Source organism: Salmo salar, chromosome 18, assembly GCF_965601325.2.
Source record: "Salmo salar chromosome 18, fSalSal1, whole genome shotgun sequence".
Lineage (NCBI taxonomy): Eukaryota > Metazoa > Chordata > Actinopteri > Salmoniformes > Salmonidae > Salmo > Salmo salar.
The window spans coordinates 100400793-100416160 of NC_138308.1; the positions used below are offsets into that span (position 1 = coordinate 100400793).

Here is a 15368-nt window from a genome sequence, read left to right on the forward strand (position 1 = left end):
CAGCATCTGGAATGACCTTCTGACCTGTCTGTCTGTCTGTCTGTCTTATACTGAAAAAAATATATATTTTAGGTGAGAAGTAGGCATTGGTCTTTAGCCGAAAAAGAAAGGAAATTCACATGAGCACCACTGTCACGTCCTGACCATAGTAAGTTGTTATTTTCTATGGTATAGTAGGTCATAGTGTGACAGGGGGTGTTTGTCTATGTTTTGTATTTCTATGTTCAGTTTCTAGTTTTGTATTTCTATGTTGGTTTTGTTTGGTATGATCTCCAATTAGAGGCAGCTGGTCGTCGTTGTCTCTAATTGGAGGTCATATTTAAGCTGATGTTTGTCCCACCTGTTTTTGTGAGTGATTATATTTTGTGAGTAGTGTTTGTTTCTCCTCTGCATCACGGTTTGTTGTTTTGTCTATTCAGTTATTTATGTATTGCATTAAGTTTCACAGTCTAAATAAATATGTGGAACTACAAACACGCTGCATTTTGGTCCGCTCCTTCCGACAGCCGTGACAACCAAAATGCCTTCTACACCCATGCTCTACCAAGGTTTTCCAGCACACAGATTTCACCTACTATGGTAGCTATGTTTGGTCTATTGTACTTCAAACAATGTGGAGGCAGGTTGCTTAGGATTCAAACCTTTTCTGTTGGTGCTAACACCACCAGAAATTTCTAAACCCAGAGGCACAATATCGCCAGACTTTGGGTAATGGTTGTGAAACAGACCAATGAGACCAGGCCGGGTTTTGGGGTTGGAGAAGTCAAAAAAAGAAGTGAAACATTCTTCTTTAGTTGTTCATTTTCTAGAAATATAAAGGCGCAACCTAGATTAGAGACAATGTCTTCAGTAGTGGAACATGTTATTACTCCAACCTAGATTAGAGACAATGTCTTCAGTAGTGGAACATGTTAACTCCACTGTTGACTGCTCAGATGAACATTTATTACTCCACTAGATTAGAGACAATGTCTTCAGTAGTGGAACATGTTATTACTCCAACCTAGATTAGAGACAATGTCTTCAGTAGTGGAACATGTTATTACTCCACTAGATTAGAGCCAATGTCTTCAGTAGTGGAACATGTTACTACTCCAACCTAGATTAGAGACAATGTCTTCAGTAGTGGAACATGTTATTACTCCACTAGATTAGAGCCAATGTCTTCAGTAGTGGAACATGAAAGTGACAAACTGACACATTTTCTAACACATTTTAGGAAGCTTTATTTGACAAGTTAGCAACCATACAATGGTGTTGCTCAAGCTAAACACACACAATGACATTATAGAAAAATACAATTTCCAATTTCACATGAACAAACAGAATTTAACAGAGCAGCTCAATATAAAACACATTGAAACCTTTACATCATTCATCATGGACATAACAATACAACTTTCCTTCTGTTAGTAGTAATGAAGCCTTTACATCATTCATCATGGACATAACACTACAACTTTCCTTCTATTAGTAGTAATGAAGCCTTTACAACTGATACTGTCAGCTGGTTCCAGTCAGTGGTGTCTGTATGTTCTCATGATATACTGACTCTAACTCTGTTGATGGAGGTCAAGGATGCAGCATCTAAAGAGAAGTACATGATAAACTGACTCTAACTCCGTTGTGGAAACTTCACACCTCTCTGTTGCTGATACTGTTGATGGAGGTCAAGGCTGCAGCGTCTAAAGATAAGTGTGTTGGTGTGAAAAGGGAAGGAGGGAGAGAGAAAATAAGAGAAATGAGAAGTAAAGAGATGGACCGACAGGGTTGTGGTTTTTCACCGCTGCTGAAGAGAGCATCTTTTTCCACCCACCATGACGTTCTGATGAACAGGGTCACTAGGTAAAGAGAGAGGAGAGAGAGATGAGTGAGGGACAGAGGAGCTGATCCAGTCTACTACAGTGAAGACCTCCAACACCACAGGAACAGTTATACACCCCAACAGGTCTCAGTGTTTAATGTGTAGTTAGATACATTTATACACCCCAACAGGTCTCAGTGTTTAATGTGTAGTTAGATACATTTATACACCCCAACATACAGTCAAATTATAATGACTGATTCAATCAGGTGTTTGACTTGTGTTTTAAGTGTTTAGAACTCTGAATGTACATCATACAGAATACGTACAGTTGAAGTCGGAAGTTTACATACACCTTAGCCAACTACATTTAAACTTAGTTTTTCACAATTCCTGACATTTAATCCCAGTAAAAATGTCCTGTCTTAGATCAGTTAGGATCACCACTTTATTTCAAGAATGTGAAATGTCAGAATAATAGTAGAGAGAATTATTTATTTCAGCTTTTATTTCTTTCATCATATTCCCAGTGGGTCAGAAGTTTACATACACTCAATTAGTATTTTTTTTTTTTAATTGTTTAACTTGGGTCAAACGTTTCAGGTAGCCTTCCACAAGCTTCCCACAATAAGTTGGGTGAATTTTGTAACTGATTCAGGTTTGTAGGCCTCCTTGCTCTCACACACTTTCAGTTCTGCCTACAAATTTTCTATAGGATTGATGGCAGGGCTTTGTGATGGCCACTCCAATACCTTGACTTTGTTGTCCTTAAGCCATTTTGCCACAACTTTGGACGTATGCTTGGGGTCATTGTCCATTTGGAAGACCCATTTGCGACCAAGCTTTAACTTCCTGACATATGTCTTGAGATGTTGCTTCAATATATCCACATCATTTTCCATCCTCATGATGCCATCTATTTTGTTAAGTGCACCAGTCCCTCCTACAGCAAAGCACCCCCACAACATGATGCTGCCACCCCCGTGCTTCACGGTTGGGATGGTGTTCTTTGGCTTGCAAGCCTCCCCTTTTTCCTCTAAACATAACGATGGTCATTATGGCCAAACAATTCTATTTTTGTTTCATCAGACCAGAGGACATTTCTCCAAAAAGTACGATCTTTGTCCCCATGTGCAGTTGCAAACCGTAGTCTGGCTTTTTATGGCAGTTTTGGAGCAGTGGCTTTTTCCTTGCTGAGCGACCTTTCAGGTTATGTCAATATAGGACTCGTTTTACTGTGGATATAGATACTTTTGTACCTGTTTCCTCCAGCAACTTCACAAGGTCCTTTACTGTTGTTCTGGGATTGATTTGCACTTTTTGCACCAAAGTATGTTCAGAACGCGTCTCCTTCCTGAGCGGTATGATGGCTTCGTGGTCCCATTGTGTTTATACTTGCGTACTATTGTTTGTACAGATGAACGTGGTACCTTCAGGCATTTGGAAATTGCAAAAAGGATGAACCAGACTTGTGGAAGTCTTCAATTTTGTTTCTGAGGTCTTGGCTGATTTATTTTTATTTTCCCATGATGTCAAGCAAAGAGGCAATGGGTTTGAAAGTAGGCCTTGAAATACATCCACAGGTACACCTCCAATAGTGTATGTAAACATCTGACCCACTGGAATTGTGATACAGTGAAATAATCTGTCTGTAAACAATTGTTGGAAAAATTACTTGTGTCTTGCACAAAGTAGATGTCCTAACGGACTTGCCAAAATCTATAGTTTGTTAACAAGAAATGTGTGGAGTGGTTGAAAAACGAGATTTAATGACTCCAACCTAAGTGTATGTAAACTTCCGACTTCAACTGTACGTACCCATTCAGACTAAAATAGACCTGCTGCAACAGTTAGTAAAGGGAAGAAGAGGGAGGTACATGTACTCTGTGCGTTTGTGTGTGTTTTTGTTTCTCTGCATGTATGTCTGTGTGTGTGGCTCAGTTTGAGTGTCTGTGTCCTGTGTGGCTCAGTTGGTAGAGACTGGTGCTTAGAAAAGTACAAAAATGTATCCGCTCACTTCTGTAAGTCGCTCTGGACAAGAGCGTCTGCTAAATGACTCACTACTGTAAGTCGCTAAATGACAAAAACATATCAAAATACATGTAAAATGTGTGACAGAGGGACAGAGGCGTTTAACAATGGGTGATGTTGTTCACATACAGCTATAACCTCAAACAGACACAGATATCCTGCTCTGATAAGTCCCTATGTGTGTGTGTGGGGGGGAAGCCTCTATTTTTACTAATGCTTTCAGTTGTACGCCTAGTTTCCTGAAACGGGTCACATCTGTTGTAAGGACATTTGGCTTGGTGACTTTGGGTATTTTGAGCATCATGTTATTTTTTATTTTTTGTATTTATTTATTTATTTCACCTTTATTTAACCTTATTTAACCTTATACTGTTTAAATGTCAGCCACCAGACCAGAGCATCATGTTATACTGTTTAAATGTCAGCCACCAGACCAGAGCATCATGTTATACTGTTTAAATGTCAGCCACCAGACCAGAGCATCATGTTATACTGTAAATGTCAGCCACCAGACCAGAGCATCATGTTATACTGTTTAAATGTCAGCCTCCAGACCAGAGCATCATGTTATACTGTTTAAATGTCAGCCTCCAGACCAGAGCATCATGTTATACTGTTTAAATGTCAGCCACCAGACCAGAGCATCATGTTATACTGTTTAAATGTCAGCCACCAGACCAGAGCATCATGTTATACTGTTTAAATGTCAGCCACCAGACCAGAGCATCATGTTATACTGTTTAAATGTCAGCCACCAGACCAGAGCATCATGTTATACTGTTTAAATGTCAGCCACCAGACCAGAGCATCATGTTATACTGTTTAAATGTCAGCCACCAGACCAGAGCATCATGTTATACTGTTTAAATGGAACCAGTTACTACCATTTGGCTCTACTGGCTTTCTTCTGGGCCCACCCATAACCACAGCCATACTCTGGACCTGGTTATTACCAAGGGGCTTTCTACTGGGCCCACCCATAACCACAGCCATACTCTGGACCTGGTTATTACCAAGGGGCTTTCTGCTGGGCCCACCCATAACCACAGCCATACTCTGGACCTGGTTATAACCAAGGGGCTTTCTACTGGGCCCACCCATAACCACAGCCATACTCTGGACCTGGTTATTACCATGGGGCTTTCTACTGGGCCCACCCATAACCACAGCCATACTCTGGACCTGGTTATTACCAAGGGGCTTTCTATTGACATATCCTCTATTGTTGATGTTGCTTTCTCTGATCACCACTGGGGATTTTTACTACCTTGTTGCCAGTCCAAACGTTAATGAAATAAAAACATTGTAAATTAAGGGCAAACATTGGTGCATAGCTCCAGTAAAGTTGAGAAAGAACACATCCAAATGGAGAGGCCCTTGGATGACTGAGGAAACTAATACATTAAAGAGAAATTGCAGAAAGGCAGAGTGGATTTGGATGAAGTCAAAGTTGCAGGTCCATTATGATATTCTGAGAGAGAATCATATATAACAAGGCCATTAGAAATGAGAGAGCATCATATATAACAAGGCCATTAGAAATGAGAGAGCATCATATATAACAAGGCCATTAGAAATGAGAGAGCATCATATATAACAAGGCCATTAGAAATGAGAGAGCATCATATATAACAAGGCCATTAGAAATGAGAGAGCATCATATATAACAAGGCCATTAGAAATGAGAGAGCATCATATATAACAAGGCCATTAGAAATGAGAGAGCATCATATATAACAAGGCCATTAGAAATGAGAGAGCATCATATATAACAAGGCCATTAGAAATGAGAGAGCATCATATATAACAAGGCCATTAGAAATGAGAGAGCATCATATATAACAAGGCCATTAGAAATGAGAGAGCATCATATATAACAAGGCCATTAGAAATGAGAGAGCATCATATATAACAAGGCCATTAGAAATGAGAGAGCATCATATATAACAAGGCCATTAGAAATGAGAGAGCATCATATATAACAAGGCCATTAGAAATGAGAGAGCATCATATATAACAAGGCCATTAGAAATGAGAGAGCATCATATATAACAAGGCCATTAGAAATGCCAGATGGGCTCATTTTACTAACTTGATCGATATTAATCAGAATAATTAGAGAGTGCTCTTCTCCACCATTGATGGCCTGATAAATCCTATGTGAACTTTCCTCCACATCTAAATGTGATGAGTTTACAGCATATTTCAGAGATAAGATAACCAACATTAGACTGGGTATCAGTCAAGACCTGATGAGAAGTCTGATGATGTGTACTATGTGTACTATATGCAAAGGCAATATGGATTTATTTTCCCTGGTTGACACAGGCATGGTCAGGAAAATGATATCACAATTTTACCCTTCCATTCCAATCTGTTTTTTGTGCCCACCAAAGCACAGAGACAACCATAGTTAAAGTGGTAACTGATCTTAGAGCCATCACAGAGACAGTCTTAGTTAAAGTGGTAACTGATCTTAGAGCCATCACAGAGACAGTCTTAGTTAAAGTGGTAACTGATCTTAGAGCCAACACAGAGACAGTCTTAGTTAAAGTGGTAACTGATCTTAGAGCCATCACAGAGACAGACTTAGTTGAAGTGGTAACTGATCTTAGAGCCATCACAGAGACAGTCTTAGTTGAAGTGGTAACTTATCTTAGAGCCATCACAGAGACAGTCGTAGTTAAAGTAGTAACTTATCTTAGAGCCAGCACAGAGACAGTCTTAGTTACAGTGGTAAATTATCTTAGAGCCAACACAGATGCCAAACAGTTCTCTGTTCTTGTAACGTTGATGTTCCGGATAGCCTCAGACAACAACATTGATGTATACGCTGATTCGGTGAGCGAGTTTATTGGCAACTGCATCGGTGATGTTGTACCCACGGTGACTATTAAAACCTTCCCCAACCAGAAACCGTGGATTGATGGCAGCATTCGCGCAAAACTGAAAGCACAAACAACTACTTTTAATCAGTGCAAGGCGACCGGAAACATGACAGAATACAAACAGTGTATTCCCTCCGCAAGCAATCAAACAAGCTAAGCGTCAGTATAGAGACAAAGTAGAGTCGCAATTCAACGGATCATACACAAGACGTATGTGGCTACAGTCAATCATGGATTACAAAAAGAAAACCAGCCCCATCGCGGACACCGACGTCTTGCTCACAGACAAATTAAACAACTTCTTTACTCGCTTTGAGGACAATACAGTCCTCAACCTGACACGGCCATCTACCATAACCTGCAGGATCTCCTTTACCGCGGACAACGTGAGTTAAACATTTAAAAGTGTTAACCCTAGCCGCGTCCTCAGAGCATGCGCAGACCAGCTGGCTGGTGTGTTTACGGACATATTCAATCAATCCCTATCCCATTCTGCTGTTCCCACATGCTTCAAGAGGGCCACCATTGTTCCTGTTCCCAAGAAAGCTAAGGTAACTGAGCTAAATGACTATCGCCCCGAAGCACTCACTTCCGTCTTCATGAAGTGCTTTGAGAGACTAGTCAAGGATCATATCACCTCCACCCTACCTGACACCCTAGACCAACTCCAGTTTGCTTACCGCCCCAATAGGTCCACAGAAGACGCAATCCCAACCACACTCCACAAACCCATCTGGACAAGAGGAATACCTATGTAAGAATGCTGTTCATCAATTACAGCTCAGCATTTAACACCGTAGTACCCTCCAAACTCGACCCTGGGTCTCGACCCCACCCTGTGCAACTGGGTCCTGGACTTTCTGATGGGCCGCCCCCACGTGGTGAGGGCAGGAAACATCTCCACCCCGCTGATCCTCAACACTGGGGCCCCTCTCCTGTACTCCCTGTTCACCCATGACTGTGTGGCCGTGCACGCCTCCAACTCAATCATCAAGTTTGCAGACGACACTACAGTGGTAGGCTTGATGACCAACAATGACGAGACGGCCTACAGGGAGGAGGTAAGGGCCCTCAGAGTGTGGTGTCAGGAAAATAACCTCACACTCAATGTCAACAAAACAAAGGAGATGATCGTGGACTTCAGGAAACAGCAGAGGGAGCAGCCCCCCATCTACATTGACGGGACAGTAGTGGAGAAGGTGGAAACTTTTAAGTTCCTCGGCGTACACATCACGGACAAACTGAAATGGTCCACCGACACACACAGCGTGGTGAAGAAGGTGCAACAGCGCCTCTTCAACCCCAGGAGGCTGAAGAAATTTGGCTTGTCACCTAAAACCCTCAAACTTTTACAGATGCACAATTGAGAGCATCCTGTCGGGCTGTATCACCGCCTGGTATGGCAGCTGCTCCGCCCACAACCGTAAGGCTCTCCAGAGGGTAGTGAGGTCTGCACAATGCATCACCGGGGGAAAACTACCTGCCCTCCAGGACACCTATAGCACCCGATGTCACAGGAAGGCCAAAAAGATCATCAAGGACAACAACCACCCGAGCCACTGCCTGTTCACCCCGCTATCATCCAGAAGGCAAGGTCAGTACAGGTGCATCAAAGCTGGGACCAAGAGACTGAAAAACAGCTTCTATCTCAAGGCCATCAGACTGTTAAACAGCCATCACTAACATTGAGTGGCTGCTGCCAACATACTGACTCAAATCTCTAGCTACTTTAAAAATTGGATATAATAAATGTATCACTAGTCACTTTAAACAACGCCACTTTATATAATGTTTACTTACCCTACATTACTCATCTCATATGTATATACTGTACTATATAACATCTACTGCATCTTGCCTATGCTGCATGGCCATCGCTCTTCCATATATTTACATGTACATATTCATTCCTTTACACTTGTGTTTATAAGGTAGTTGTGAAATTGTTAGATTACTTGTTAGATATTGCTGCACAGTCGGAACTAGAAGCCCAAGCATTTCGCTACACTCGCATTAACATCTGCTAACCATGTGAATCTGACCAATAAAATTTGATTCGAACAAACACAACATGCTACATCATTCTTAACAAACACAACATGTTACATCATTCATAACACGACATGCTACATTTCACAACATGTTACATCATTCATAACACGACATGCTACATTTCACAACAAGCTACATCATTCATAACACAACATGCTACATCATTTATAACACAACATGCTACATCATTCATAACACAACATGCTACATCATTCATAACACAACATGCTACATCATTCATAACAAACACAACATGCTACATCATTCATAACATAATATAATGTCCCGTGTGGCTCAGTTGGTAGAGCATGGTGTTTGCAACGCCAGGGTTGTGGGTTTGATTCCCACGGGGGACCAGTACAAAAAAAATGTAATAAATGTATGCATTCACTACTGTAAGTCGCTCTGGATAAGAGCGTCTGCTAAATGACTAAAATTTAAAATAATATGCTTCATCATTCATAGCAAACATGCTACATCATTCATAACACAAAATGCTACATCATTCGTAACACAAAATGCTACATCATTCATAACAAACACAACATGCTACATCATTCATAACAAATGCTACATCATTCATAACAAATGCAAAATCATTCATAACAAATGCAACATCATTCATAACATAATATGCTTCATCATTCACATCACAACATGCTACCTAAAATCCAAATTAGAGCATGACAGACGTAGGTTTACCATGTTGAGAAATAAGGTGATGAAAGAAAATCAGACAGGCCAAGGCAAACTTTTTTATTAACATAACTGGTGAATCAAAGGGAAATTCTAAATTTATCTGGAAGAATCTAAAAAAGTTAACAGGGAAAGACTATAGTAACACTGCAAAAAGACTAGAAATCATGGTGAATAACAATCTAACACAGGATGCAGTCGAAATAGCAATAGCCTTCAATTCCTACTTTATTGACTCTGTCAGGGTGCTGACACAAAACCCCTCCACTGGTTTATTGGGCTCAGAGGCATGTGCTGCTCATTGATTGACTGTATTGTAATTGTTTTTAACAACCAGGGACTGCGGTTGAAAATTAGCCGGCTGGCTAAAACCGACACATTTACTGAAACATTGATTAATGTGCACTGTCCCTGTAAAAATAACATAATTCACAACACAACAAGCTACATCATTCATAACACAACATGCTACATCATTCATAACACAACATGCTACATCATTCATAACACAACATGCTACATCATTCATAACACAACATGCTACATCATTCATAGCAAACACAACATGCTACATCATTCATAGCAAACACAACATGCTACATCATTCATAACAAACAAAACATGCTACATCACTCATAACACAACATGCTACATCAATTTTAACATAAAATGTTACATCATTCATAACAAAGACAACATGCTACATAATTCATAACACAACATGCTACATCATTCATAACACAACATGCTACATCATTCATAACACAACATGCTACATCATTCATAACACAACATGCTACATCATTCATAACACAACACAACATGCTACATCATTCATAACAAACAAAACATGCTACATCATTCATAACACAACATGCTACATCATTCATAACAAACAGAACATGCTACATCATAAAACACAACATGCTACATCATTCATAACAAACATGCTACATCATTCATAATAAACACAACATGCTACATATTCATAACAAACACAACATGCTACATCATAACAAACACAATATGCTACATCATTCATAACACAACATGCTACATCATTCATAACACAACATGCTACATCATTCATAACAAACACAACATGCTACATCATTCATAACACAACACGCTACATCATTCATAACACAACATGCTACATCATTCATAACACAACATGCTACATCATTCATAACACAACATGCTACATCATTCATAACACAACATGCTACATCATTCACAACACGCTACATCATTCATAACACAACATGCTACATCATTTTAACATAAAATGTTACATCATTCATTATAAAGACAACATGCTACATCATAACAAACACAATATGCTACATCATTCATAACACAACATGCTACATCATTCATAACACAACATGCTACATCATTCATAACAAACACAACATGCTACATCATTCATAACACAACACGCTACATCATTCATAACACAACATGCTACATCATTCATAACACAACATGCTACATCATTCATAACACAACATGCTACATCATTCATAACACAACATGCTACATCATTCACAACACGCTACATCATTCATAACACAACATGCTACATCATTTTAACATAAAATGTTACATCATTCATTATAAAGACAACATGCTACATCATTCATAACACAACATGCTACATCATTCACAACACAACATGCTACATCATTCACAACACAACATGCTACATAATTTTAACATAAAAAGTTACATCATTCATAACAAACAGAGCATGCTACGTCAAAAAACACAACAAGCTACATCATTCATAACAAACACAACACGCTACATCATTCATAGCAAACACAACATGCTACATCATTGATATAAAACACAACATGCTACATCATTCATAACAAACACAACATGCTACATCATTCATGACAAACACAACATGCTACATTTCATAACACAACATGCTACATCATTCTTAATAAACACAACATGCTACATAATTTATAATAAACACAACATGCTACATCATTCATAACACAACATGGTACATCATTCATAACACAACATGCTACATCATTCATAACAAACAGAGCATGCTACGTCAAAAAACACAACAAGCTACATCATTCATAGCAAACACAACATGCTACATCATTCATAGCAAACACAACATGCTACATCATTCATAGCAAACACAACATGCTACATCATTCATAGCAAACACAACATGCTACATCATTCATAGCAAACACAACATGCTACAACATTCATAGCAAACACAACATGCTACATCATTCATAGCAAACACAACATGCTACATCATTCATATCAAACACAACATGCTACATCATTCATAATAAACACAACATGCTACATCATTTATAATAAACACAACATGCTACATCATTCATAACACAACATGCTACATCATTCATAACACAACATGCTACATCATTCATAACACATCATGCTACATCATTCATAACAAACACAACATGCTACATCATTCATAACAAACACAACATGCTACATCATTCATAACAAACACAACATGCTACATCATTCATAACAAACACAACATGCTACATCATTTATAACAACCACGACATGCAACATCATTCATAGCACAACCACAACATGCTACATCATTCATAGCTCATCACAACATGCTACATCATTCATAGCAAACACAACATGCTACATCATTCATAGCAAACACAACATGCTACATCATTCATAGCAAACACAACATGCTACATCATTCATAGCAAACACAACATGCTACATAATTCATAGCAAACACAACATGCTACATCATTCATAGCAAACACAACATGCTACATCATTCATAACACAACATGTTACATCATTCATAACACAACATGTTACATCATTCATAACACAACATGCTACATCATTCGTAACACAACACGCTTCATCATTCATAACAAACACAATATGCTACATCATTCATAACACAACATGCTACATCATAACATACACAACATGCTACATCATTCATAACAAACACAACATGCTACATCATTCATGTCAAACACAACATGCTACATCATTCATAACAAACAAAACATGCTACATCATTCATAACAAACACAACATGCTACATCATTCATGACAAACACAACATGCTACATCATTCATAACACAACATGCTACATCATAACAAACACAACATGCTACATCATAACAAACACAACATGCTATATCATTCATAACACAACATGCTACATCATAACAAACACAACATGCTACATCATTCATAACAAACACAACATGCTACATCATTCATGACAAACACAACACACTACATCATTCATAACACAACAAGCTACATCATTCATAACAAACACAACATGCTACATCATTCATGTCAAACACAACATGCTACATCATTCATAACAAACAAAACATGCTACATCATTCATAACAAACACAACATGCTACATCATTCATGACAAACACAACATGCTACATCATTCATAATAAACACAACATGCTACATCATTTATAATTAACACAACATGCTACATCATTCATAACACAACATGCTACATCATTCATAACAAACACAACATGCTACATCATTCATAACAAACACAACATGCTACATCATTCATAACAAACAAAACATGCTACATCATTCATAACAAACACAACATGCTACATCACTCATAACAAACAAAACATGCTACATAATTCATAACAAACACGACATGCTACATCATTCATAACACAACATGTTACATCATTCATAACACAACATGTTACATCATTCATAACACAACATGCTACATCATTCGTAACACAACACGCTTCATCATTCATAACAAACACAATATGCTACATCATTCATAACACAACATGCTACATCATAACATACACAACATGCTACATCATTCATAACAAACACAACATGCTACATCATTCATGTCAAACACAACATGCTACATCATTCATAACAAACAAAACATGCTACATCATTCATAACAAACACAACATGCTACATCATTCATGACAAACACAACATGCTACATCATTCATAACACAACATGCTACATCATAACAAACACAACATGCTACATCATAACAAACACAACATGCTATATCATTCATAACACAACATGCTACATCATAACAAACACAACATGCTACATCATTCATAACAAACACAACATGCTACATCATTCATGACAAACACAACACACTACATCATTCATAACACAACAAGCTACATCATTCATAACAAACACAACATGCTACATCATTCATGTCAAACACAACATGCTACATCATTCATAACAAACAAAACATGCTACATCATTCATAACAAACACAACATGCTACATCATTCATGACAAACACAACATGCTACATCATTCATAATAAACACAACATGCTACATCATTTATAATTAACACAACATGCTACATCATTCATAACACAACATGCTACATCATTCATAACAAACACAACATGCTACATCATTCATAACAAACACAACATGCTACATCATTCATAACAAACAAAACATGCTACATCATTCATAACAAACACAACATGCTACATCACTCATAACAAACAAAACATGCTACATAATTCATAACAAACACGACATGCTACATCATTCATAACAAACACGACATGCTACATCATTCATAGCAAACACAACATGCTACATCATTCATATCAAACACAACATGCTACATCATTCATAACACAACGTGTTACATCATTCATAACACAACATGCTACATCATTCATAACAAACACAACATGATACATCATACTTAACAACACACTACATCATTCATAACACAACATGCTACATCATTCATAACACAACAAGCTACAGCATTCATAACAAACACAACAAGCTACAGCATTCATAACAAACACAACATCCTACATCATTCATAACACAACATGCACAACATAGGGTTAGTGATACAGTGATCTGGACCTACCTCAGTCTGTACATTACGTCCCTGGATCCAGACACAGCTCTACCTAAAGGACACACAGATTACATTTGTTAAAATGGCAATATGTAACTTTTTGAGCAACCCAACAAAATCCACATAGATATTTGTTATAGATCTGTCATACTGCTTTAAAGCCAATCTAAGTAGCGGTAGATCTGTTCTTTGTGAGATATTTCTATCCTTCCCGTTCTTAAGTTTTGTTTTTGCGTCTTTTGCAAAGAGCTGAAACAATATTTTTGGTTATAGAAAACACAGCGGTTTAGATGGTACAATGTTGATCTACACTAAACACAGTGGTTTAGATGGTACAATGTTTATCTAAACTCTACACAGTGCTGCATTTGTAAATCAGAACAAAAAGTGAGGTACACGAAAAAAAGTAGACAGGGTCTGGAACGACCTTCTGACCTGTATCTCTGTCTGTCTGTCTTCACTGCTGAGTAGACAGGGTCTGGAACGACGTTCTCTGAAAGAAACACATAAACAGGTTACAACTATTGTTAAAAACACGGTAAAAACATATTATTTACTTCAGAAAGATGAGGGGAGTGTTGTTGGTCTCTCCCTTCTTCCTACCTCTCCTCCTGTTGTGTTGTCTCTTCTCTGTATAGTTGATGTCAGCATAGGTCACATCACCTGGACCAGATCCACCTGGAACTAAACACAGGAGAGAGAGAGAGGATATTAACACAGACTGGACCAGATCCACCTGGAACTAAACACAGGAGAGAGAGAGGATATTAACAGAGACTGGACCAGATCCACCTGGAACTAAACACAGGAGAGAGAGAGGATATTAACACAGACTGGACCAGATCCACCTGGAACTAAACACAGGAGAGAGAGAGGATATTAACACAGACTGGACCAGATCCACCTGGAACTAAACACAGGAGAGAGAGAGAGGATATTAACACA

At 38.4% G+C, this 15368-nt stretch overlaps 1 protein-coding gene across 2 annotated transcripts in view; it reads right to left on the reverse strand.

Annotated features, from left to right (window-relative positions):
* Positions 1-1201: 1201 nt before the first annotated feature.
* The window catches only part of LOC123732559 (low affinity immunoglobulin gamma Fc region receptor III), a 37597-nt gene continuing 23430 nt past the window's right edge, over positions 1202-15368 (reverse strand). For both annotated transcript variants that reach the window (XM_045711826.2, XM_045711825.2), the window contains 4 exons: positions 15027-15107; positions 14859-14916; positions 14433-14475; positions 1202-1841 (listed from right to left, as the gene is read on the reverse strand). In XM_045711826.2, the coding sequence (XP_045567782.1) occupies positions 14472-14475; positions 14859-14916; positions 15027-15107 (143 nt within the window). In that variant the 3' untranslated portion in view covers positions 1202-1841; positions 14433-14471. The remainder of the gene's footprint in view (positions 1842-14432; positions 14476-14858; positions 14917-15026; positions 15108-15368) is intronic.